The 25,000-nt window shown below is 42.4% G+C and overlaps 4 protein-coding genes across 5 annotated transcripts in view; 2 read left to right on the forward strand and 2 right to left on the reverse strand.

Moving 5' to 3' along the window:
• The first annotated feature begins 2,076 nt into the window (after window positions 1-2,076).
• On the forward strand, window positions 2,077-10,126 carry cdc5l (CDC5 cell division cycle 5-like (S. pombe)). Its single transcript, XM_063874696.1, has 19 exons — window positions 2,077-2,296; window positions 3,849-3,952; window positions 4,101-4,262; window positions 4,403-4,530; window positions 4,661-4,760; window positions 5,063-5,189; window positions 5,292-5,383; window positions 5,766-5,910; window positions 6,009-6,200; window positions 6,336-6,484; window positions 6,696-6,867; window positions 7,106-7,270; window positions 7,358-7,438; window positions 7,540-7,791; window positions 7,895-8,002; window positions 8,094-8,183; window positions 8,360-8,491; window positions 8,714-8,794; window positions 9,821-10,126. The coding sequence occupies exons 1-19, from the start codon at window positions 2,252-2,254 to the stop codon at window positions 9,932-9,934; spliced, it is 2,439 nt and encodes an 812-aa protein (XP_063730766.1). The 5' UTR covers window positions 2,077-2,251; the 3' UTR covers window positions 9,935-10,126.
• Window positions 10,127-10,222: 96 nt separating this feature from the next.
• supt3h (SPT3 homolog, SAGA and STAGA complex component) lies at window positions 10,223-17,705 on the reverse strand. Of its 2 annotated transcripts, none has more exons than XM_063874710.1 (12): window positions 17,553-17,705; window positions 16,176-16,258; window positions 14,543-14,627; window positions 13,541-13,627; window positions 13,082-13,178; window positions 12,669-12,820; window positions 12,186-12,261; window positions 11,576-11,688; window positions 11,391-11,495; window positions 11,088-11,219; window positions 10,540-10,629; window positions 10,223-10,342 (listed from the first exon to the last, which is right to left on the reverse strand). In XM_063874710.1, the coding sequence occupies exons 2-12, from the start codon at window positions 16,253-16,255 to the stop codon at window positions 10,301-10,303; spliced, it is 1,059 nt and encodes a 352-aa protein (XP_063730780.1). In that variant the 5' UTR covers window positions 16,256-16,258; window positions 17,553-17,705; the 3' UTR covers window positions 10,223-10,300. The 2 variants fall into 2 exon arrangements, with proteins under 2 accessions (XP_063730780.1, XP_063730781.1); XM_063874711.1 differs by having other exon boundaries at window positions 17,567-17,634.
• Window positions 17,706-18,512: 807 nt separating this feature from the next.
• LOC134858696 (runt-related transcription factor 1-like) lies at window positions 18,513-22,100 on the forward strand. Its single transcript, XM_063874722.1, has 5 exons — window positions 18,513-18,622; window positions 18,702-18,861; window positions 19,435-19,539; window positions 19,623-19,688; window positions 20,857-22,100. The coding sequence occupies exons 2-5, from the start codon at window positions 18,750-18,752 to the stop codon at window positions 21,171-21,173; spliced, it is 600 nt and encodes a 199-aa protein (XP_063730792.1). The 5' UTR covers window positions 18,513-18,622; window positions 18,702-18,749; the 3' UTR covers window positions 21,174-22,100.
• LOC134858692 (follistatin-related protein 1-like) overlaps window positions 21,312-25,000 on the reverse strand; it is a 5,621-nt gene continuing 1,932 nt past the window's right edge. Inside the window, exons 3-10 of the mRNA XM_063874714.1 lie at window positions 24,128-24,217; window positions 23,810-23,939; window positions 23,662-23,691; window positions 23,112-23,242; window positions 22,823-22,941; window positions 22,593-22,705; window positions 22,269-22,379; window positions 21,312-22,125 (exon numbers count right to left, since the gene is read on the reverse strand). Coding sequence (XP_063730784.1) covers window positions 22,013-22,125; window positions 22,269-22,379; window positions 22,593-22,705; window positions 22,823-22,941; window positions 23,112-23,242; window positions 23,662-23,691; window positions 23,810-23,939; window positions 24,128-24,217 — 837 coding nt within the window. The 3' untranslated portion in view covers window positions 21,312-22,012. The remainder of the gene's footprint in view (window positions 22,126-22,268; window positions 22,380-22,592; window positions 22,706-22,822; window positions 22,942-23,111; window positions 23,243-23,661; window positions 23,692-23,809; window positions 23,940-24,127; window positions 24,218-25,000) is intronic.

A 25,000-nucleotide genomic window follows, 5' to 3' on the forward strand; every position in this document is an offset into this window, starting at 1 on the left:
AGGAAGTGTGAGTGTGGTTTAATTTGATTCATGAAACAAAGCAGCCACCATCTTCAGATGTACCTTCATCACCAAAGAGTCAATAACTGAACAGCTGATAGATTAATACCTGCTGCTGTTCCTCTCTGCAGATTCCTGTGGACTCACACTCGACTCAAACACAGCACACAGAAACCTCAGACTGTCTGACAACAACAGGACGGTGAGACAAGTGACAGAGGAGGAGCCATATCCTGATCATCCAGAGAGGTTTCACTACTGGTCACAGCTGATGTGTAGAGAAGCTCTGACTGGTCGCTGTTACTGGGAGGTCGAGTGGAGAGAAAAGGTTTATATATCAGTGACTTACAGAGGAATCAGGAGGAGAGGAGAGAGTGAGGACTGTGAGTTTGGATATTATGATCAGTCCTGGAGTCTGAAATGCTCTGATGGTGGTTACTCTGTGAGGCACAATAACACAGTAACACACATCTCCTCCTCCTCCTCCTCCTCCTCCTCCTCCTCCTCCTGGTAGAGTAGCAGTGTATGTGGATCATCCTGCTGGCTCTCTGTCCTTCTTCAGAGTCTCCTCTGACTCACTGATCCACCTCCACAGCCTCAGAACCACATTCACTGAACCTCTCTATGCTGGGTTTGGGTTCAGCTCTGATTCCTCAGTGTCTCTGTGTCCTCTGTAGGAGGAAGAGTCTCCTCCTGTTCCAGAAGCTTCCTCCCTGCTGCCCAGATAGTTCAGTGTGTACAGGATCAGTGAATAGAGAAGGTCTATAGAGTGGAAATGCTGGCTATTGGTAATGCTCTACAGAACATAGAGCAACATGAGCTCAGAAAGCTCTCAGTGTGTTCACATTAATGGTTCAATGATTAAAAATAAAGGGTCAGATTCACTGACAGGTTTAGAAATGTCGTGCAGTTTCATCTTTATTTCCCTCTCAGTTTATTTAGGATCTGTAAACAGTACCAGCTCCTTCTGTCAGTGTGTATCATCTCCTTGTTTAATAAATATACTGCTTTTTGGTTTGTTGTAACCGTGGTGTACTTATTATTTGTTTTCACTTACTGTGCTTCTGTATTATTGATAACGTCTGCCTGCTTTGTTATATTCCATACACAGTCTCCTCTCTGCACTTTATCTGCTCTATACTTCTGCTGCTGGCCTTCTGTACATTTCTCCTCCAAATAAAGGAGTTCTGATTCTGAAAATGTGTTTCTGCTCAATGTAAGTTAATATTGTTTCTAGAAAAGATTCAATATCTTCGCTGTGATTCAGGAAAGTGCTGCAGAAAAATCCCTTTACACAAACATACAGATAGAAATCAAACAGATGTAAACACAGAGACAGAAATAAGAGATTTTTTTTTACCCTAAGCTTGGGATGGAAGAGGAAACACCGACACAAACATGAATATTAATAAATACAATTTAAAAAAGGATTTAAATAAAGACATACAAATAATAATATAAAATATATAACAACAAAGAAATTAATAAAACTATACATAAACAATTAAAATTACTCATTCAAATACAATAAAATAATTTAAATAAACTCAAAATATATAAATAAATACATTTCAACCAAAAAAGCTTTTAAGTAAAACATTTTTAAGCAAACGTTGAAAAAATATTAAAAACTTTAAATAAAATAATTAAATAAAAGTGATAAAACAAAACATAGAAAAAATATAAATACAATCATAATAAAAAAACATGAAAGAAGTGTCAAATAACAATTATATAAAGCTTTACATTTTTCTGTTTGCTGCTTTGAGAAAGAGACAGAAACCAACCTACAGGAACTGTTATCTTAGAATTAGAATCAGAATCCCTTGATAAATCTCAAGAACGTGTTTAGTGTTGAAGAGGATAAATAAAAAATATTTTTCTGAGTATTTAAGAAAAACTGGAATGATGAAGAGGGTGTACTTTTTATTTTTGTATTCTATTTTTAACACCTCGACGTTTAGGATGTGAACTATCAGTATTGTCTGATCCCTCCGGAACAGCAGGAGGCGCTAATGCACCGTGAAGCTGGATGCCAACCGCCGTTTTACCCGAAAAAGAAGAACTTCGTCGGACCGTTGATTCTGCGACACCAGTTTCCGGTTTGGTGCAGCTCGTTGCTCCCTCGCATTGGATGTAGTTTGATTGAAACTACAAAAACAACATTGTGAAGCTCCACTTTCCTCCATAACTGACTGAGAATCAGTTATAACTTCTTTTCCGAAGGGGGAGAGACACACAGCCCGCCAAGATGCCGAGAATCATGATCAAAGGAGGCGTGTGGCGCAACACGGAGGTTTGTGTTTACATGAAGCTAACAAGGAGCTAACATGATGCTAATGAGATGCTAACATGTTAACAACTCATAGTAAACCATTGAGACTTAGTTAGCATGATGCTAACTGCTGCCTTAGCAAGATGCTAACAACTCGAAGTAAACCGATGAGACTGAGTTAGCATGAAGCTAACTGCTCACTTAACGGGAACGTAGCCCGCGTAGATATATCACAGGTGGACGAAGTACTCACACCTGGTACTGTAGTAAAAGTAGAAGTACTCAGATCTTGTACTTGAGTAAAGTAGAAGTACTCAGATCTTGTTCTTGAGTAAAGTAGAAGTACTCAGATCTTGTTCTTGAGTAAAGTAGAAGTACTCAGATCTTGTACTTGAGTAAAGTATAAGTACTCAGGTCTTGTACTTGAGTAAAGTAGAAGTACTCAGGTCTTGTTCTTGAGTAAAGTAAAAGTACTCAGATCTTGTACTTGAGTAAAGTAGAAGTACTCAGGTCTTGTACTTGAGTAAAGTAGAAGTACTCAGATCTTGTACTTGAGTAAAGTAGAAGTACTCAGATCTTGTACTTGAGTAAAGTAGAAGTACTCAGGTCTTGTACTTGAGTAAAGTAGAAGTACTCAGGTCTTGTTCTTGAGTAAAGTAAAAGTACTCAGATCTTGTACTTGAGTAAAGTAGAAGTACTCAGGTCTTGTACTTGAGTAAAGTAGAAGTACTCAGATCTTGTACTTGAGTAAAGTAGAAGTACTCAGGTCTTGTACTTGAGTAAAGTAGAAGTACTCAGATCTTGTACTTGAGTAAAGTAGAAGTACTCAGGTCTTGTACTTGAGTAAAGTAGAAGTACCAGAGTGTAGGAATACTCTGTCACAGTGAAAGTATTCTAAATGTTCCTCCAGTGAAAGTAGAAAGTACTCTCATCTAAATGTACTTAAAGTAGCGACAGTAAAAGTAGTCATTGTCTGATTGGTCCATTTCAGAATAATATCTCTGATATGTTTTATAATGATTGATCATTAAAGTGTTCTCAGAGCTGGTAAAGGTGCAGCTAGTTTGAATGGCTTTGTATACTGCAGGGTAGCTGCTGGATTTACTGCAGGTGAACTACAGTCTGATTTAAGGGCTGATTATATTTACCATCATTGGAGTCAAGGGATTAAATAAATACTTCTGGAAATACTTCAAAAAGTACCTCAGAACCGTCTGAAGTACAGTTCTTGAGTAAATGTACTTTGATACTTCCCTGTCTGAGCGTAGAGCTGTTGCTCAGATATTTAAAGGCAGATTATTGTAATCAGAGGGAGCTTTAAACATCAAGGCTGTGTGAGGTGAATAAAGTACACTGTAAAATACTACGACTAAATATTACTTAAAGATGAAATGATGTCCAGGTACAGAGTGTTGGTTGGACGTTGTCTCCTGACCCCTCCTGGTATTTGTTTTGACTTGATCATGAGTTTTTAATAACTTTTCAGTCCGATTGAAGGGATTAATAGAATCAGGAACGTGGCCAGGTTAAATTTAAGCTTTAATCTCTGTCTGTGTTTTTCCTGTTCTCCCAGGATGAGATCCTCAAGGCGGCGGTGATGAAGTATGGGAAAAACCAGTGGTCTCGAATCGCCTCCCTGCTGCACCGCAAGTCTGCCAAACAGTGTAAAGCTCGATGGTGAGTCTCCCTGCACTCGGATAAAAAAAAAAGATGTTAGCCCAATTAAAAGCAAACAAAAACAAAGGGCCTAAAGATGTCCCTCGTCCCAGTGAGATTTCCTGTTTACATACCTCATTATTAAACTGGGTCCTGGCTCCGTCTGCAGGTACGAGTGGTTGGATCCCAGCATCAAGAAGACAGAATGGTCCCGAGAAGAGGAGGAGAAGCTGCTGCATCTGGCCAAGCTGATGCCCACTCAGTGGAGGACCATCGCTCCCATCATAGGACGCACTGCGGCCCAGTGCCTGGAGCACTACGAATACCTGCTGTAAAATTTTTGATTTTAAACCACACATTCATACACTGCAGAGGCTTAGATTTTAATGCTACTGCAAGTTCACAGCTGATCATCCCCGAAGCTCTTTGATTGATCGTGTGTGTGTGTGTGTGTCGTGTGTGTGTGTTCAGAGACAAGGCAGCGCAACGAGACAATGAGGAGGAAGTGGGAGACGACCCCAGGAAGTTAAAACCAGGAGAGATTGATCCTAACCCTGAAACTAAGCCTGCCAGACCTGACCCTGTGGACATGGACGAAGGTATGTGGCGGACCAGCAGCTAACAAGCTAGAGACGGTCCTGCCGCTGCTACGCTCTAGCTTGTGTGCGTCTGACAGTAGAGCGCGTGAACCACCCAATCGAATAATGATTTGTTTGTGTCTGTCCGCAGACGAGCTGGAGATGCTGTCGGAGGCCAGAGCTCGACTGGCCAACACTCAGGGCAAGAAAGCCAAGAGGAAGGCCAGAGAGAAACAGCTGGAGGAGGCCAGGTCAGACACTGGATCATAACTTAACTGTCATTTGTTCACTCCGTACCAAAGGAGGCAAACTTGAGGAGACTTTACAGACGACACTGTGGCGACGCACAGGGCTGCTAGCTTGATTTTGAGATTGGAAATAGCATGTCCCGGCTGTGGGCCTGATACTCTGATTCAACATGTGATGCTAATTTGCATGCTAACATGAGACGAGGAGATCTGGTGCGCGATATTCACCGGGATATTTACGCCGGATGTGATTGCATACATGTTTGATGTATATCTTACTGAGTGTCCGTCCCGCTGTGCTGCAGGCGTTTGGCTGCTCTGCAGAAACGCAGAGAGCTGAGGGCGGCGGGGATCGACGTTCAGAAGAAGAGGAAGAAGAAGAGAGGAGTGGACTACAATGCTGAAATCCCCTTTGAGAAGAAGCCTGCGTCGGTAACCACCCCCAACTGTTTCGTCCGTTATAAACCAAACGCCTGCCCTGCTTTTGTGCTCATTTCAGTTTTATCAAATGTCTTTTTTCTCGTCCACCATCAGGGTTTCTATGACACCAGCATGGAGCAGTACAACGCTCAGGAGCCCAACTTCAAACGCCTCCGACAGCAGCACCTGGACGGAGAGCTGCGCAAGTCAGTGACACACACCACCTTCATTCATTATGCAACAGTGTTCGTTTAGTTCAATACAACTGTGACTAAATCTATTCATCATGACGGAGACACGATGATGACCACATTATTAAAAACACGGTGCCAGCAGTCAGGCAGGCGGCTGCTGTGAGGAACATTGAGATTAGAAAATGTGGTTAAAAGAGAGCAGTATACTATGTCACCCCCCGTCTTACCCCCTCAAAACTGGCAAAACACGCAGGCCGGAGTCAGGAAAATGACTAAAGTCTAACTTCATGCAGGATACAGTCGACAAAATGTGATAAACACAGCTTCAATACACACACACTTCCCTTACACTTTACAACTGTAACCGTGTGTGTGTGTGTGTGTGTGTGGTTAGTGAGCAGGAGGAGAAAGATAGGAAGAAAGACAAACAGAAGATCAAGAAGAAGAAGGAGAGCGACCTCCCGTCTGCCATCCTGCAGACCAGCGGCGTGGCCGAGTTCACCAAGAAGCGCTCCAAGCTGGTCCTCCCTACGCCTCAGGTAACCCCCCCCACACACACACACACACACACCTGCAACACCTTCAGTATCGTCTCAGGTAAACACGGTGCTGAGATGTAATCTGATGCTGTCCACAGATCAGTGATGCTGAGCTGGAGGAAGTGGTGAAGCTGGGCGTGGCCAGCGAGGTCGCCCGCCAGGCGGTGGAGGAGAGCGAGAGCGGGAACTCGGCCTCCTCTGCCCTCCTATCAGAGTACAGCGTCACCAACGCCATGTCCACAGGGCAGAGAACCCCCCGCACCCCCGCCGCACAGGACAGGATTCTGCAGGTAACACACACACACACACACACACACACGAGGCTAGATGGAGCTGCTTGTGTTTTTAAAACGGAACATCAGAAACTCCCTGTTGAATATTTACTGTGTGTGTGTGTGTGTGTGTCCGTGTGTCCGTGTGTCCAGGAAGCCCAGAACCTGATGGCTCTGACAAACATCGACACCCCCCTGAAGGGAGGCCTGAACACCCCGCTGCACGAGAGCGACTTCAGCGGAGTGACCCCCCAGAGGCAGCAAACTCAGACCCCCAACACCGTCCTCACCACACCCTTCAGGTAACGGGACTACACCCCCCCCCCCGGGAGCTATCCTCACATGCTGTAGTTCCTCTATAGCCCAACGTTATCGGCGGAGACCTGAGCTACGTTAGCTTTTTACTTTGTAACAACACACAGATTATTTCCTATAATCCAGAATCCCACGGAGGAATCCCATTGGCTGCCGGTAATTTAAGCGTCCAGTCATTAACTCTGTCCTCTCCATCAGGACCCCCGGTCAGGGTCAGGGTGCGGACGGGATGACCCCTCAGTCTGCAGGAGTGATGACCCCGCGGGGGGCTGTGACCCCCGGTTTGACCCCCAGCCGAACTCCTCTGAGAGACAAGCTGAACATCAACAGTGAGGAGCAGCTGGCCGACCCCGCCTTCTCCAAACACCTGGTGAACACACACTCCTCACACACACATTGTACTGATTAACACACTATAGATATAGAGGGGAGCGTGGGCTGAGTGACGCCAATTAAATGTACGTTTCTGTGATGTCGCAGAGCAGCTTTATATGGAACAATATATAAATACAGATGTAATGCAAGTGGTATTCACAACCACAGTTAGTTCTGTGGGTTTTACATTTGAAGTTTTCAGAGTGTAATGTAGGATTCTCTCTTCCTCTCAGCAAAGGGAGAGCCTGCAGCAGCTGAGGCAGGGTCTGATGTCACTTCCTGTTCCCAAAAACGACTTTGAGATCGTTCTTCCGGAAAATGCGGAGAAGGATCTGGAGGAGACGGAGGCGGAGACGGGATTCACCGAGGACTCCTCAGATGTGGAGGCTCGCAAACAGGTGCAGAAAACATCTGCAGCACACGGGGGGGGGGGAGGTATCATCCATCTGAGTGATATTAATGTGTGTGTGTGTGTGTGTGTGTAGGCTATTCGTGACGCAGAGAGAGAGAAGGAGCTGAAGCTGAGACACACTGCTGTTCAGAGGAACCTCCCCAGACCCACCGAGGTAACACACACTCACACACTTTCTGAAGGACTGACGTCAGTACCAGCTGACACGTTACCTGAGCAGCTTGCTGATGATGTCATCCGGTCCTGGCTCTACAGGTGAACGAGTCGGTCCTCCGCCCCACCTCCATGGAGACGCTGCAGGACCTCCAGCTGGCGGAGGAGCTGATCAAACAGGAAATGATCACCATGCTGCACTTCGACTGTCTGCATCACCCGGCACCCAGCGCCGGCAGCCAACCGCCGCGCGGGAAAACCCGAGGTCCCGCCTCCACGTCCAACAACGCCTCGCACATCGGACACCTGGAGACACACCAGTACAAACCCGTCCCCACGGAGGACATGGAGCAGGTGACTGCCCCGCCTGCACACACTCAGCTCGACCCACAGCTGGGGGGTCTCTTTTTAAAAGCTGCCGTTATTAATGAAGGTGCGTCCATGTTTCACTCCCCAGGCGAAGGCCATCCTGGCAGCAGAGATGGAGGTGGTGAAGGGGGGGATGGGTCACGGAGATCTGAGCATGGAGGCCTACAGCCAGGTGTGGGAGGAGTGCTACGGACAGGTACACCCCCCCCCTCTGTTACGGCATTAAAGACTAAGAGCCCTTGGTAAATAACGGTTAATGGTCTGGTGTGTTTCGTCTCTTCCTGCAGGTGTTGTATCTCCCCGCTCAGAACAGGTACACCCGAGCCAACCTGGCGTCAAAGAAAGATCGGATTGAAAGCCTGGAGAAGAAGCTGGAGGTGAGGAGCCCCATGGAGGCGGGGGAAAGACACTGAGTTGCTTCAGCTCTGTTTCAGTATATGAACATGTGGCGTGTATTTTTCAGATGATGTGACTCTGTTCAGTAGAGTTAGGAGCCGCAGTGTAAACCCTGTCCTCCCTCTCTCTCCCTCTCTCTCTCTCTGTGTCCCTGCAGGTGAATCGAGGTCACATGACAGCTGAGGCTCGGCGAGCGGCTAAACTGGAGAAGAAGCTGAAGATCCTGCTGGGGGGTTTCCAGTCCCGAGCGCTGGGGCTCTTGAAGCAGCACAATGAAATCTGGGAACAGGTACCGACCCGGGTCCAGTTTAAAATGACATCATTTTTACTCTTCATTCTGAGCTTTAATGAAGTATCAAACCACATTGAATTGGCATGGATGTGTGGCAGGGTTTAAAGCTGATGTGTTAAAGAATGATGGAAGTGGGATCTAAAACAGGGTATTCTTCTATAGGAGTGCCGTTTGAATGTTTTGCTGTGATATTCACGTTATGCTGATGCTGTCCACCAGGTGGAGCAGTCTGCCACGGAGCTGAAGACCTTCGATCAGCTGAAGAAACAAGAGGACACAGCAATCCCCAGAAGAAAAGAGGTACACACCCTTCACTCTGAGGTGTTAAAGAGCTGACTGATGCTGAAACAACTGTAGATTCATTATGACGGTCATCTATCAGGCGAACAGTGTTTGATAAACACCTAAAAAGTCATATCAAAAATCCTAGTATGTAGTCAAATCCCCCAAATCTACAAAAGCAGCCACAGCATAGTACGACCAGAGACAGCCTAAAGTTTAGTGTGTCGTAGAAAAGTCAATCATTTGTCGTAAAAAAAGGTTCACTATGTAAAGAAATAAAGGATGGTCCGGGGAAGTATGAAGTCACATAGCCGTCACTGAAGTCGTTGTACAGAATGTCAGATTAGTTTAGAATTTTGTAGAAAAGTCTGAAAGTAGGTTTGAAAAAGATGTTGCAAAAAAAGTCCGAAAGAAGCCGTAGTATTATACGTTGAAAAGATTCCGAGGGTAAGTGAGGAGCAAGTCACTGAGAGGTCATCACGTCATTCTATAGAAAGTAGGATTTAAAAGTAAGTTTGTTGTGAAAAAACGTTTCACGCTTAAAACATGTTTTAAAAAGTCATAGTTTGTTGAAAACATTTGGGGGAAATATGTTGTATAGCATGTCACTAAAGTCATTGCTGAGTATGAAGGGAAAAGAAATGGTATAGATGTCAAAGCACGCGGGAAACGTCAGAAAGTAGGTCGGAACAAAAACGAAATATTATGGGGTCACTTCAAAAAAGTACAAAATCATTCTTCTGAATTCAGTTTGTTCAAGTGAATGGAAGTTTTAAAAAGTCAAAAATGACCAAAGAAGGCGTAGTATGTTCAAGAAGGCTTAGTATGTTCAAGAAGGCTTAGTATGTTCAAGAAGGCTTAGTATGTTCAAGAAGTCTTAGTATGTTAAAGAAGGCTTAGTATGTTAAAGAAGGCTTAGTATGTTCAAGAAGTCTTAGTATGTTCAAGTCTGACACTGATTAATATGAAGTCCGTCTGAATAGAATCTGGTCGGTGAAGAGTGTTATTGCGACCTGCTGTTCATCTTCATGTCTCTGTGCTCAGGCTCTGCGGGAAGACGTGGAGCGGCAGATGGAGCGAGAGAGGGAACTGCAGCACAGATATGGAGAGCTGATGATGGAGAGGGAGGAGCTCCTCAACACTGATCAGAAATACTGACACACACACACACACACACTGATATCAAGCTCCTCTGATAAACGTGGTGATTCTTAATGTTTGCAGCGGTTCCGGAGATAAGCCCCGCCCCCATGTGCTTATGTTGCTATGATGTCATGCGCTGAGTTGTGAGCATGCTCAGTTGTTTCTGTTTCTGTACTAGTGACCAATAAAGTTTCTTTTCAACAATGACGGCCCGTGTGGTTTCTTGAGCTGCAGGTTAGAGCTCAGGCAAGTGTAACCGTTTAATTCTGACAGTGATATTGGGTACAGGAACACAGTCACAGGTTTACTGAAAAGTCTTTATTACAACAATGGAACAGAAATACAAACGATGCTGCAGGTTTCTGCAAGAGCGAGGAGTCTTCAGCAGGCGAGGAAGGCCATCCCACTCCTCCAGTACGGACTCTGAGAGAAACGAGAGGCGTGATAGTTTGCTCCCTCTGACTCAGGTGTGGGGTTTAAAGGGGCAGTACTTCCACCCCAAAAAACTACTAGATTAAAGTGACTTAACTAGAACATTCAGGGGATAATGGAACAAATTCTGGAGGTGAAAGATGAGTTACGTACACTCACTGTGTGTGTGTGTGTGTGTGTGCACGTACTGTGTGTCTGTAGCTGTATCTCCTGATAGCCTCTCTGACGTGACAGGGCTGGATGGCTCCACTCGGAGGCTCCACAGCAGCCGGACAACTCTGGAAAAATAAATGTCATTCATACCCGTTAACACGCCAAGGGCTGAGTTCTTCACGGTAAACACGCTTAAAACAGTTTTTAAAGAAATTCAGACGTTTGTTTGAGATATGTAAACATCAATAAAGACTTAATTAAAGAGATTTGAGTATGTCTTAAAGTGTACAGTATATCAAAGTCATTGTATCAGAAAAGAAGTCTTCGTATCGAATGACGTAACAAAAAAGTTAAATGTAGCACGTTGAGAAAAGCTCAATAAAAGTCATTTTGTCGGAAAAAATGTGCAAATAATGCATCGTATAGTTTGTTGAAAAGTCCTAGAGCGGAATGTCGTAAAAAGTAAAGAAACTCGTGAAGATGAATATGAGGTTGTCTTCAAATAAAACCCAGAGTCCCGACATCGACTCTCACTGAACATGGAGATTTGAATACCAGACAGAAGCCTGCAGACCACACACACCTTTTTGCGTTTCCTCTGCCTGGCCCGGCCGTCCAGGCTGCCGTTACCCTGGGGGAGGGGCTTAGAGGAGTGGGAGGAGGAGCCTGGAGTGGAAGGGGGCGTGGCCTCGGGTGAGTCTGGATCCTTCTTCACCTGGAGGAGAGAAAGAGGCAGCAGAGGGTTACATGCAATGCATGAAAACGTGTGTGTGTGTGTGTGTGTGTGTGTGTGTGTGTGTGTGTGTGTGTGTGTGTGTGTGTGTGTGTGTGTGTGTGTGTGTGTGTGTGTGTGTGTGTGTGTGTGTGTGTGTGTGTGTGTGTGTACCTCGGGGTGTGTGTTGTACTGGATGTAGCTGGATGAGATCACGTGACTGATGGGATTTGTTTTGGGGGTCATTTCTTGCTTCACCAGCAGAGACAAATCCACGATCTGGAGGAGGGGAACATTTTACTGCAACACGTATAGAGAGGATGGAGACATTTACTGGACCAGGTGCAGCGTCCTGTTACCTGTGCCACCGTCTCGAAGGCCAGGTAGGACAGCATCTCCATGGAGACGCTGTTGGGTTTCAGCTCCAGGCTGCTGCAGTCCAGCCAGTCCCGAAACTTGGACGCCTTCTTAGCTACGACACGTTCAATCATTCAGTGAAACACACTCCATAATAATGAGGATAACGGGACACCTGCTGACCTGCACCCTCAGAGTAGAGACACTGAACGGCTAAAGCTTATCTTACCAGCGGGTCTGGAAACGGAGAGGGTTCATAAGATAAATGCAGCAATAGTTGCAACAGAGGAGGAAGAAATGCAACCGTTTGGATTATTACCAGGGAGGTTTGCACATAACAGGAATGATCTCAGAAGCAGAGAAATCCACATTGGTTCAGAAATGTACTGAAAGAGACATACAAATAAAAGACTATGAAATAAAAAGCAGGCGGAAAGTATTTACAGAAGCACCCATTCAGGTAGACAAGGAGCCTCTTTGTATAAAGGCTTTCAAAAACATTCAAATATATTTAAAAATCTTAAGAAGAAAGCTGAGCAAATACAATCCAGATGTTTTGTTTGAGGACAGATCACCGTCACACAGAGGTTTAATAACTTGCTTGAATCTTACCAAAGCTGAGCTGTCGGCTCTCGCAGAACTCAGAGTACTGAGCCGGGTCCATCGTGCGAGTCTGACGCTCCAAGCGCTGAAGATACAAAAAAACACAAAAAATAAACAGTTAATTAAAGTCAATATAATTCATTTCAGTCATTTGTTAATTATTTTCAGTCATTTGTTAATTATTTTCAGTCATTTGTTCATTATTTTCAATTCTTTTATGTATTTTTTGTATTTTTTGGTATGCTTGTATCAAGACGTCTCTTTGAGTACTGTATATGAACTAATTATAATGGAGAATAACTCTCATATTGATGTCATAGAAAGTCAGCCAAAAATGTCAGAATAAATTCAAATAAAATGGAAGAATTAATGCAGTATATGAACGTGTCGTCTAAAATAGAAAAGGATCATAACGGCTCAGAGTATAAAATGTCATGAAAACACATCACTATTAAATCAGTGCAGCTGGGTTTCATGATCGGTATCCCTAACCTCCAAGCGCTCCTGTTTGACGGGATCTACTTCCTGCCGATCGGACAATGAGAGGAGCTCTCCGGTCTGATCCATCCACATCAGGAAGTCCTGAGCCAATCGCTGCCTCCGCTGGTTAGGGCCACCCCCACCACCAGTACCACCAGCACCGCCTGCAGGACAGTAGACACATGAATAACCAAAAGTCTCCGTTGTTCATCAGATATATTTACATTTTAAACGTGCATCTTATCCACCAGGTAGAGAGGGAAGAATGACAGGCTTTCAGTTCATTCATTATTTCTAATTTCTATTATTGTATTTATTTTTTTCATTCCCTAATATATTTCTTTTTTAAAACAGCTGGAACACACTTCAGTGTGTGTGTGTGTGTGTGTGTGTGTGTGTGTGTGTGTGTGTGTGTATGTGTGTACCTGCTTCCTGCTGCGGCTCCTCGTCCTCCAGAGATTTGAGCAGCTTGGATTTATAATCTCTGAACTGCAGATATTTTAATAAGCGCCAAACCTTCCTCTGGTCAGCGGACATCAGGAGGAACGATGAAGAGGAGAAAGGGGAGGTTAAAAAAGAGAGACTTTGAAAAAGGAGAGCATTAACCAACCCGCTAACCTCTGGAATATAAAAACAATAGAGAAGTTATTGTAAAAAAGGGACAAATCTAAATGTTAACAAAGAACTATGGAATCATTTGAAATGAGCAAAGTACAAATAGTGATTAACAGTTAAAATATATCAATAAAATAAAAGAGAATAAATATTACAAACGTGTGTGTGTGTGTGTGTGTGTGTGTGTGTGTGTGTGTGTGTGTGTGTGTGTGTGTGTGTGTGTGTGTGTGTGTGTGTGTGTGTGTGTGTGTGTGTGTGTGTGTGTTCACCTTGTCCCTCCTCGTCAGGAACAGAATGTCCTCGGCTGAAATGACCCTCGACCCCCGGAGACACGCTCCCTCACAGGCCTGGTGCAGCTGGTAATAAACACACCAATAATAATAATAACAATAATAATAATAATAAATACAGAAATAAATAATAATAATAATAATAACAATAATAATAATAATAATAATAAATACAGAAATAAATAATAATAATAATAATAACAATAATAATAATAATAATAATAACAATAATAACAATAATAACAATAATAATAATAAATACAGAAATAAATACAGAAATAAATAATAATAATAATAATAAATACAGAAATAAATAATAATAATAATAATAAATACAGAAATAAATAATAATAATAATAATAAATACAGAAATAAATAATAATAAATACAGAAATAAATAATAATAAATACAGAAATAATAATAATAATAATAATAATAATAATAATAATAATAATAATAATAAATACAGAAATAAATAATAATAATAATAATAACAATAATAATAATAACAATAATAACAATAATAATAATAATAATAAATACAGAAATAAATAATAATAATAATAATAATAATACAATAATAATAATAATAATAATAATAATAATAACAATAATAATAATAATAATAAATACAGAAATAATAATAATAATAATAATACAGAATAATAATAATAATAATAATAAATACAGAAATAATAATAATAACAATAATAATAATAATAATAACAATAATAATAATAATAAATACAGAAATAATAATAATAATAATAAATACAGAAATAATAATAATAATAATAAATACAGAAATAATAATAATAATAATAAATACAGAAATAATAATAATAATAATAATAATAATAATACAGAATAATAATAATAATAATAATAATAATAATAATAATAATAATAAATACAGAAATAAAGGATATAAATTGATTCATTAACCTAGAGTACTTCTACCCTGCAGTATCAGTATGTACCATAGTAATGAGCTGTGTGTGCACGATGTCCTCCACCAGAGCGGCCGTCTCCTGCAGAGGCCTGCGAGCATCGCCTAGAGCAAACCTGACACACAGAGGACACACAGAGGTTAAACACATGACAGGAATACCTGTCCGAACACCTGCACGTCGAACACACTTCAATTAAAGACAATAATAACCGTGGTTTTAAAATAAAGAAACTCACGAGACAATAAACATGCTGCTGCCTCAACGAAACAAAACCTGACTAATATATGTGTGTGTACAGGTCTATCTCCGGTCCTCTCACACAGACACACACACACGCACACACACAAACACACTGAGGTGGACAGGCCACACACACTTTGACCACAATTTGGTGAAACCTGGATTTGCATGAAGAGAAGCCACTTCCAGGACGGCCGTCTGACCTGAAGCCACATCCTGGAGCTCCATCCTCACCCTCACCCCCTCTCTCTTTCTCTCCACCTGTCGCCCCCCCACCCCCCACTCGATCTGCGCTGTGATTGGCTGTCAGCAGCTGTCAGTCACTCGCTCTGGTTGGGGTTGTGGGTTGTTCTGAGAGCTGGTTTTTAGGTTTTCAAGTTTTGGGGTTTAGTTTGGTTTGAGGCTCCCTGACCACCGACACCAGACCTCTGCAGCACACACACACCTATAACACAAGGTGAGTCCCCCACAACACACACACACACACACACACACACACACACTCACACACTGAAGAGAAACAAGGCATGTGGGTGACAGAATTGAATTTGTGACAGAAAAGACAGAGTGCACTTTGCAAATACTGAAACACAAATACACTCTCTGTGTATTTTCTTACTTCAGTCATAATTAGTAAATGTATCACAGATGTTCATTTGTTGTAGGTTTGTGAGCACATTGTTACTGATGACGTCTACGATAAACTAAACAATATATTTAATATTTCTTCTACTGAAAATGTTTTATCCATTTTATATTTCATTTTATTAATAACTATTTTTCTAAGATTTCTTTTAATCATATATAGATTTCATCATTATTTAAAATAAATGTCTATGCAATGTCTGAGCATGGTTTGAAAATGTTTCACCACTATTTCATAAAAGCCAAGAGGTTCTTAAGGGAAACATGAAAAATGCTCATTGTGAATTTTGGAACCAAGTAGCTTTGCTTATTATTGCCTCAGGATTTCCAAAAAACGACAAATACATTATCAGAATAGTTGTAGAATAAAATGCTTTGTTATAAACTTCATAACAAAGCTCAAATCTGGCAATCAATTGGGAGAATGAGGAGGGTTGTTTTGCACCGCTGCACCGTGTCCATCAATAAGTCCGGAGTCATTACAATATCATGAAGAACATTGTAGTGAAGATATCTTACCATCACATTTCTATAACCTGCATTTCTATTCAATCCAGCGTGACTTAATGACTTAAGGATATCGGGGTTTCATTTTTATTTCCCAGGTTCCTATGATGGCTTCAAACAGTCTGTTCAGCAGCAGCCCCATGATGTACTGGGGTGAGTCTCCTTCTGTGTGTGTGTGTGTGTGTGTGTGTGTGTGTGTGTGTGTGTGTGTGTGTGTGTGTGTGTGTGTGTGTGTGTGTGTGTGTGTGTGTGTGTGTGTGTGTCTCACATCATGCTCTGAAGCTCGGGGATGAAGCTGGTTCTGTTGGCTGGACGCTCTTTGGAGCTAGAGGCCATGGGGCTGCTCATCACCTGGAGACAAGAAACAGTTAAATAATATCTCTGATATGTTTTATAATTACTGATCATTAAAGTGTTCTCAGAGCTGGTAAAGGTGCAGCTAGTTTGAATGCTTTGTATACTGCAGGGTAGCTGCTGGATTTACTGCAGGTGAACTAAAGTCTGATTTAAGGGCAGATTATATTTACCATCAGTAATCCTAATCTGCCTAGCAACTGAAGGTGTTAAATACATGTAGTGGAGTAAAAGTACACCATTTACCTCTGAATTGTAGAGTAGAAGTACACAGTTGCATAAAATAGAAATACTTTAGTGCTGAGTAAATGTACTTTACACCTCTGAGTATCAACATGTCAACAGACCCTGATCTGAATCAAGTCTGTAATGTACATTTAAGGATCCCTTCACCAAAACAAAACGGCCTGCAGGGCAGAAGCAGAAACTAAAATAACAAGATAGCAGAAACACACACACACACACACACACACACACACACACACACACACACACACACACACACACACACACACACACACACACACACACACACACACACACACACACACACACACACACACACACACACACACACACACACACACACACACACACACAGGTGTGACCGCAGTACCCCCTCCCTCCCCCGGCAGTGGATCTGAATAATAAAGAGCAGCAGTTCCCTCCTATTCAAACCCTGCGGTGCATAAAACACAAAGGGAGAAACTGAGGAGGAAAAAGGTCTGAAAATAGTTTCTAATTCTCACCAAACGTCGTTTCTAAAAGAGCTTTAGTCTCTGATCAAACATACAATAATTAATATTTGTTCGACTGTAAATCTGAGTTTCAGCGAAGTAAAAATGTTAGATTTAAATGTTCTATTTTATATTTCATCTTGATAAATAGTATTTGTAGTAGTTTTCATTTTTAAATAGTTACTTTTTAAAATATTTTGTATTTCATTACATTTATTGTGAAAACCAAAACATGCTCATAATTCTGAAGTTGGAACAAAAGCGACTCATAGATTCTCAGAAGAGCTGCGGAAATAAATCGGTTTTAAAACCGTTTTTCCTTTTTATTACAAAGGCAAAGTCTGGCATTAATGGGGAGAATTCGGGCTGTTTTTGCTGTAAATCTGGAGAATAAAGCGTCGCGTTTCCCTCCTCTCCAAACCCTGCGGTGGATAGACACACTGGGAGGCAAGGGGGGGTGAGGAGGAGGCAGGGAGGGTGAGGAGGAGGCAAGGGGGGGGGGTGAGGAGGAGAGGAGGAGGATGTAAAATTGCTTTCAAAGTTAGTTTAAATACCTTTAAATTCTCACCAAACTCCTTTCTAACGTTGTTTCTGCTCCTGTTTACGTTTCTCGATGTGCTTGATTTCGGCGCGATTTGATGACGTAGTCAGGAACGAGGCGTGCTGGCTGTCTGGTAGTTGTAGTTTTTAGCTCTTTTTTTTGACAAAGGGTTGAATTGTCGTAATTCATTAATTTTTTCATGTGTGAACATAATGAGCTAATATAAATGCTCTATAATTTTTGGAAATATTATTATCAAGTTTAGAGGCTCTGTATTTAGTTAGATAAGTAAACAGAAAACATTTAGCCCTTGATTTGCTCTTATCTTTGTACTATAACATTGTTTGAATATTGAACTACATCATATTATTTGTGTGTATACATTGTAGTACAATGTGTACAGATTAACTCGGCTTTCTTTATGTTTTATTCATCATTTATTTTGTTTTATGTATTTCAAATGGAACAATTTCAACAAATTCCAATTCCTCCCGAGAGATAAACAAATTATTTCTAAATCTAATTTTGATTTGCAGCATGCATTTTAATGGCAGCAAAACATAGTTATTTTAATATAAAAAATATTACATTTTTATTCTTGTTGTATAGTATACTGTAGTACATTGTTCAAGCTTTCATTTAACCTCTCTTCTTTTATATAAACATGTTGTTAATATTAATTTATTTAAATTTAAAACTCAGCATCTTTAACAATTTCCTCCTTGAAATAAATAAATGTCTGATTGTGATTGACAACATGCATTTGGAATTACCACAAATATGTAATTAAGAGGACAGAATAAAAATCGCAAGACAAAAGTAGAACTATATTTCTGTCTCTCTCAGACCCTGCAGCGAAGAGGAGGCCATCACCTCCTCCAGCCAGCAGGCTGCAGGATCCGGATGTGAGATCCCTCCGCAGCACAGCGCCCCCTAGAGGCCTACAGGAGGACCAGGATGTGAGCTGCCCTCCGCGGCACAGCGCCCCCCAGAGGCCTGGTTCAGACCGACAGCCCGAACTTCCTGTGCAGCAGCCTGCCGCAGCACTGGAGGAGCAACAAGAGCCTTCCGAGGGCCTTCGCCGTGAGAACACTTATACACAGATTTAAGATCGGTAGTTTTATAACATGCCAGAAAGTAATCCTCTGTTTCCGGACTACAGGTGGTTGCCCTGGGAAACGACGTTCCTGACGGCGTGGTTGTCACGGTGATGGCCGGCAATGACGAGAACAGCAGCGCGGAGCTACGGAACGCCACGGCGACCATGAAGCACGGCCACGCCCACTTCACTGACCTGCGCTTCATAGGGCGCAGCGGCAGAGGTACAACACGCTGATAACAATAACAATTACAGTTATTCACATTAACACGTGGATTGTCTTATTAGCTAGTCGATAAAGTGGGTTAGTGATGTCCTATTTCTGTGTTTCACCCTGAAGGCAGCATCCCCCCGACTCTGACATACTTGGATCAGGAGGGAAAGAGAGACAACCTTTAATACTGACACTTTCTGAGTCTCTTAACTCACAGGGGAGACATATGATTACAGACATTAAAAAGTGCATTTGGCATAATATAGGAACTTTAACACCAATTAAAATCATTCCGCAACATTGAACATCGAACAGGAAGGGTTTTGGTTTTATTGTTGTGGTTTCTAGCGCCCTCGGTGGATACAAATGGTAGTGTTTTTGTGAGCGCCTCATATGTGCAGTACTGTTAGAACAGACTGGACAGCTGAGCAGATATTAAGAGGTAGCTTTGTAAAATAAGGTGTGTGTGTGTGTGTGTGTGTGTGTGTGTGTGTGTGTGTGTGTGTGTGTGTGTGTGTGTGTGTGTGTGTGTGTGTGTGTGTGTGTGTGTGTGTGTGTGTGTGTTTTTTGTTGTTTTTACAGGCAAGACTTTCACCCTCTCCATCAATGTGCTGACCTCTCCGCCTCAGGTCGCCACCGTACACAAAGCCATCAAAGTCACTGTGGACGGACAGCGGCTGCCCAGACGTCAGTACGCACCGGAGAGTAAATACACAAAATAAAATAATGTTTTTTTACAAAGCTAACCCTTCTCTCCTGTGTGTGAACAGGTCAGAGGCAGAAGGAGGTGAAGTCAGGAGCGTTCAGGGCCGCCTGCAGCAGCTCTGCATCAACAGGTGTTATGAATACTTTAAATCCATCAGAGGTGGGGGAATGAGTCCTGAAACCAATTAATGACCCAGCATTTTACCAATTCCTGTCCACTGGTCTGGAGATCAAGGGTTTTTTTGAATGTGTTTTTGGTTGTTATCCTGAAATAAGGTCTGTGGTTAACACAAACAAATCAACATTAGCCTCCTTTAGCTTAGCGCTGGTGACGTGAACTCATGTGACCGTGCTGTAGTTCCTTTATAGCCCAACATTAGCCTCCTTTAGCTTAGCGGTGGAGACGTGAAGTCATGTGACCGTGCTGTAGTTCCTTTATAGCCCAACATTAGCCTCCTTTAGCTTAGCGGTGGAGACGTGAAGTCATGTGACCGTGCTGTAGTTCCTTTATAGCCCAACATTAGCCTCCTTTAGCTTAGCGCTGGAGACGTGAAGTCATGTGACCGTGCTGTAGTTCCTTTATAGCCCAACATTAGCCGCCTTTAGCTTAGCGGTGGAGACGTGAAGTCATGTGACCGTGCTGTAGTTCCTTTATAGCCCAACATTAGCCTCCTTTAGCTTAGCGCTGGAGACGTGAAGTCATGTGACCGTGCTGTAGTTCCTTTATAGCCAACATTAGCCTCCTTTAGCTTAGCAGTGGTGACGTGAAGTCATGTGACTGTGCTGTAGTTCCTTTATAGCCCAACATTAGCCTCCTTTAGCTTAGCAGTGGTGACGTGAAGTCATGTGACCGTGCTGTAGTTCCTTTATAGCCCAACATTAGCCGCCTTTAGCTTAGCGGTGGAGACGTGAAGTCATGTGACCGTGCTGTAGTTCCTTTATAGCCCAACATTAGCCTCCTTTAGCTTAGCGCTGGAGACGTGAAGTCATGTGACCGTGCTGTAGTTCCTTTATAGCCCAACATTAGCCGCCTTTAGCTTAGCGGTGGAGACGTGAAGTCATGTGACCGTGCTGTAGTTCCTTTATAGCCCAACATTAGCCTCCTTTAGCTTAGCAGTGGGGACGTGAGGTCATGTGACTGTGCTGTAGTTCCTCTATAGCCCAACATTAGCCTCCTTTAGCTTAGCGGTGGGGAACATAAACTATTTAAAACCAGTAAAATGGATCACCACATGTTTTCTTGCCTCTCAGGTCCCTCAGTATTATTTGCTGTAAACTGTAAAAGTTGTCTCTCTCCAGATTGCAGATCCTTCCCCTCCTCTCTGTGGACAAATGAGCCATCGTTCCTGGGTCAGGTGTCTTCCCCCAGAATGCACCACCTGCCCGCGCTCTCCTACTCCACTCAGCACCCCCCCTACAGCGCCTACCTGTCCACCCCTGCCCCCCCTCCGCTGAGCCACAGTGGTCCATTCCAGCCCAGCAGCTTCTACTACGCACCGAACCAAATGATCCAAAGCACCGGGGAGGACCGCAACGTTGTCTCGGCTCTGTCTAATTATATTGAAGGGGCGTGTCTTTCGTTGCGGGGGGAGGAGCCGGTCTGGAGGCCATATTAACGATTTATGTTATACGTCTAAAATATAAATTAAAATGAGCACATTTTGGGAAGTGTTACATTACACATCTCCCGCCCGACTGTAAAGAATAATATTTAAATGTTGGTGCAGGGATTGAGAAGGTTGCCTTTGTTATTAATATTATTTATTTATAGAATTTTTCTGACTTTTATTTATTAATATTCATTGGTTTGAACAATAAATAATACATACAAATATCTGTTGCCATTTCCCTTTGCTATAAATGTCATTTTATTAAAGCACAGTTGAATCGAAAGATCATTGATTTCTGATCAAATATAATATCTGATCAAATGAAACCAATCATCCATCGATGTGTTTGATCCGCCTTTAAAAACAAATGTTGGCAAAATTCAATCAACGGTCAGTTTTTGGAATATTCTTTGCTAGTTTATAATACCTACATTTTAAATACTCTTAAAACTGAACAAGTTCAACGTTAAGACAACTTAAGAACAGCCATGATTAAACATATAAATGAGAAGCAGTCGCATGCCCAACAAACAATATGAGTATGTAAATAAAAAATACATTAAATTATAAAAAAGGAATCGTTCTTTAAAGGAATGTAAATTAATATCTGATGCAATAAAAGAAATGTAGTGATGAGATGATCCTGGAGCTCAGATGCTGATCCAATAGACTCCTTTGTTTACTTCCTGGTCATAGTGACATCACTATGTAACACCTGCTCTCCTATTGGCTAGCACTCCAACACGTTGTACGTGATGGGCTAAGGGGCGGGACGACTAATTTAGAAAAGCAGTTTTTAATGATTTGAGGAGAATATTTGATAGTGGATTACGAGTCCCGGGGGTTCAGTGTTGTTGGTGTAACGCGTTGAGTTCCTCCACCCTCCGGCTCCACTCCTCCTCCGTCAGCTCTTCTTCATCTGCTCCTCCTTTAACGTCCTCCTCCACCTGATGCTCCTCTGAAATATATAAAGACAACTGTTAAAGAAACATGTCTTGAATTCAAATGTGTGTGTGTGTGTGTGTGTGTGTGTGTGTGTGTGTGTGTGTGTGTGTGTGTGTGTGTGTGTGTGTGTGTGTGTGTGTGTGTGTGTGTGTTCACCATTGCAGGTAAGAGCGGTGCAGACCCAGTTTCCACAGGCGCACACACACTTGTTGCAGTCCATCCGAGTTTCAGCTCCGTCCTCGAACACTTCGTCCTCCAGAGCACACTCTACACACACACACACACACACACACACACACACACACACACAAAACATGCAGGGGAAAAACAACGACAAATATTGAACTACAAACACAAAAATATATTTGATCCTGAAACAGGAAATTAAAATCACTGATGATCATGCACAGATTTGTGTGTGTGTGTGTGTGTGTGTGTTTGTGTGTGTGTGTGTGTGTGTGTGTGTGTGTGTGTGTTTACTTCTCTCGTATGAATGGTAAGAGGGTGTGAGGCAGTTGATGAACTCTGTTAAACTCAGCTTCCAGTCGGCGTTCTCATCCGACAGCTCGATCAGAGCATCCACACACAGAGACCTGAGACACAGTGATGCCTCTATTAATACAATACTGTGTGTGTGTGTGTGTGTGTGTGTGTGTGTGTGTGTGTGTGTGTGTGTGTGTGTGTGTGTGTGTGTGTGTGTGTGTGTGTACCTCAGCAGCATGTTACTCTCCAGTGTGTTAGAGTACGTGATGTTCAGCGCCGTCTCGTTGTGTTTCAGGAAACTCAGGAACTCTTTGGAGTCCAGCTCTGAATCCCCATTATCATACATCTGACACACACACACACACACACACACACACACACACACACACACACACACACACACACACACACACACACACACACACACACACAGTTATGCTCATTGAGGTCATTGTTTCTCCAGTGGTCCAGTTTCAAAATGTGCACCAAATGAAACATTGGAATGAAAGTCGTTACCTTGAAGTACGTTCTCAGCAGCTGATTGGTCGAGGTGTCATTTGACGTCCTGTTGTCAGACTGAACTTCCTGCTGAATCCACTGGATCACTCTCTCTCTCAGCCAATCACGGTCGGACAGGAAACACACGACTGCACACACACACAGGAACAGAAACCTTAATGATTAATCATTCTGATTATCGTTTGAGTGTGAGCTGAGTGAAAGAAATACAGTGAAATAAATAAAGTAAAATAAAGTAAAATAAATAAAATAAAATAAAATAAATTAAATTAAATAAAATAAATTAAATTAAATTAAATTAAATAAATTAAATTAAATTAAATTAAATAAATTAAATTAAATACAGTAAAAATAAAAAACTTAAAGGAAATACAATAGTGTTCAAAATATGTATATAATATATTAATATAAATAAAGTAAAAATGAAATTGAATAAAAAGTAAGAAAATAAGAATAAACAACTAAATTAAAGTAAAGCAAAATAAAACAAACTGTAATGAAGAAATACCAATAGAATGTCAACATAAGTGAGAAGCTGCAGACTCACTGGGGCTGACGTCTGTCTCTGGGGACGACTCTGCAAATCAAACATTCAGAATACCGTCACATACACAGCTCTATCTGTCTGCAGGTGTGTGTGTGTGTGTGTGTGTGTGTGTGTGTGTGTGTGTGTGTGTGTGTGTGTGTGTGTATACCCAGGCAGTGTCCTCGGTGCTCTGCATGTATCTTGGTGTGTGTGCTGCAGGCGTCTCTGTGCAGCTCGCAGTGGTTTCTGTACGACCGGCCGTTACTGCCACACACCCATTTCTCCCTCTCTTCACACTGCTGCAGAGGGAGGGACACACACACACACACACACAAACACACACACACACACACACACAACCATCTTTACTAAACTTCTTACGTTAATGGGTATATTGTTGTTTATTTGTTTGTATTTCTTAAAGAGCAAACTAAGAATCCATCAGTGACATTTCTTTGTATTTGACGTCGTGCACAGATCTATTTACCTGTAAACAGCGACACACTGGTTCTCCTCTGTTGGTCGATACACACTCCCGTCCTGCACCACAGAAAGTCCTTGCACACACCGACTGATCCTGACACACACACACACACACACACACACACACACACACACACACACACACACACACACACACACACACACACACACACACACACACACACACACACACACACTCAAATATAAAACAGTGTCATGGTATTTCTTTTTAAAATGTTCCCAATGAAAAGAAGTAAGAAGTGGGGTTCAGACTCCAGATGGTGACCTTTGACCCCCTACTGAGAGAGCCCCATGCTGATTTGAATTACAATGACACACACACACACCACACACACTGATTATAATGAAGGCAGCTGTGTGCGTCTCTTTTTAGTGTCCCCTGGTCTCCAGCTGTGTGCGTCTCTTTTAGTGTCCCCTGGTCTCCAGCTGTGTGCGTCTCTCTTTAGTGTCCCCTGGTCTCCAGCTGTGTGCGTCTCTCTTTAGTGTCCCCTGGTCTCCAGCTGTGTGCGTCTCTCTTTAGTGTCCCCTGGTCTCCAGCTGTGTGCGTCTCTCTTTAGTGTCCCCTGGTCTCCGTTGTGTTGGAGCTTCTTGCAGCGTTTGGTTTCTGCAGCTTTTAGTAAACTGCTCATGTTTCCTCTGCTGAATGTTCTCTAGATGCTGCATGTGTTGAAGAGCTGCTGCAGATGTTTCTGCAGGAGTTCTGATTTGTGTTTCTATATCTGATCCTTTCTGAAGCTGCAGTTTCTCCTGATGGAAGAGTTTGGGCTGTTGTGTTAGCACCTGTCAGCCTCCGTACATTTCTTATTCAAAAACACTATGTTTAAATTCAAGCTCCACAAATTCCTCTGTACTTACA

Source organism: Eleginops maclovinus, chromosome 22 (assembly GCF_036324505.1).
Source record: "Eleginops maclovinus isolate JMC-PN-2008 ecotype Puerto Natales chromosome 22, JC_Emac_rtc_rv5, whole genome shotgun sequence".
Taxonomy (NCBI): Eukaryota; Metazoa; Chordata; class Actinopteri; order Perciformes; family Eleginopidae; genus Eleginops; species Eleginops maclovinus.

Coding starts and splice junctions, on each gene's coding strand:
- cdc5l (XM_063874696.1), top strand. CDS start 2,252: ATGCCGAGAATCATGATCAAAGGAGGCGTGTGGCGCAACACGGAG. Junction 7,271..7,357: donor ATGTGGAGGCTCGCAAACAG/GTGCAGAAAACA, acceptor GTGTGTGTGTAG/GCTATTCGTGACGCAGAGAG. Junction 8,003..8,093: donor GGGAGGAGTGCTACGGACAG/GTACACCCCCCC, acceptor CTCTTCCTGCAG/GTGTTGTATCTCCCCGCTCA.
- supt3h (XM_063874710.1), bottom strand. CDS start 16,255: ATGAGCAGCCCCATGGCCTCTAGCTCCAAAGAGCGTCCAGCCAACAGA. Junction 13,628..14,542: donor ACACACAGCTCATTACTATG/GTACATACTGAT, acceptor GTTTATTACCAG/CTGCACCAGGCCTGTGAGGG. Junction 12,262..12,668: donor TCAAACAGGAGCGCTTGGAG/GTTAGGGATACC, acceptor TTGTATCTTCAG/CGCTTGGAGCGTCAGACTCG.
- LOC134858696 (XM_063874722.1), top strand. CDS start 18,750: ATGGCCGGCAATGACGAGAACAGCAGCGCGGAGCTACGGAACGCCACG. Junction 19,540..19,622: donor CGGACAGCGGCTGCCCAGAC/GTCAGTACGCAC, acceptor GTGTGTGAACAG/GTCAGAGGCAGAAGGAGGTG. Junction 19,689..20,856: donor CAGCAGCTCTGCATCAACAG/GTGTTATGAATA, acceptor GTCTCTCTCCAG/ATTGCAGATCCTTCCCCTCC.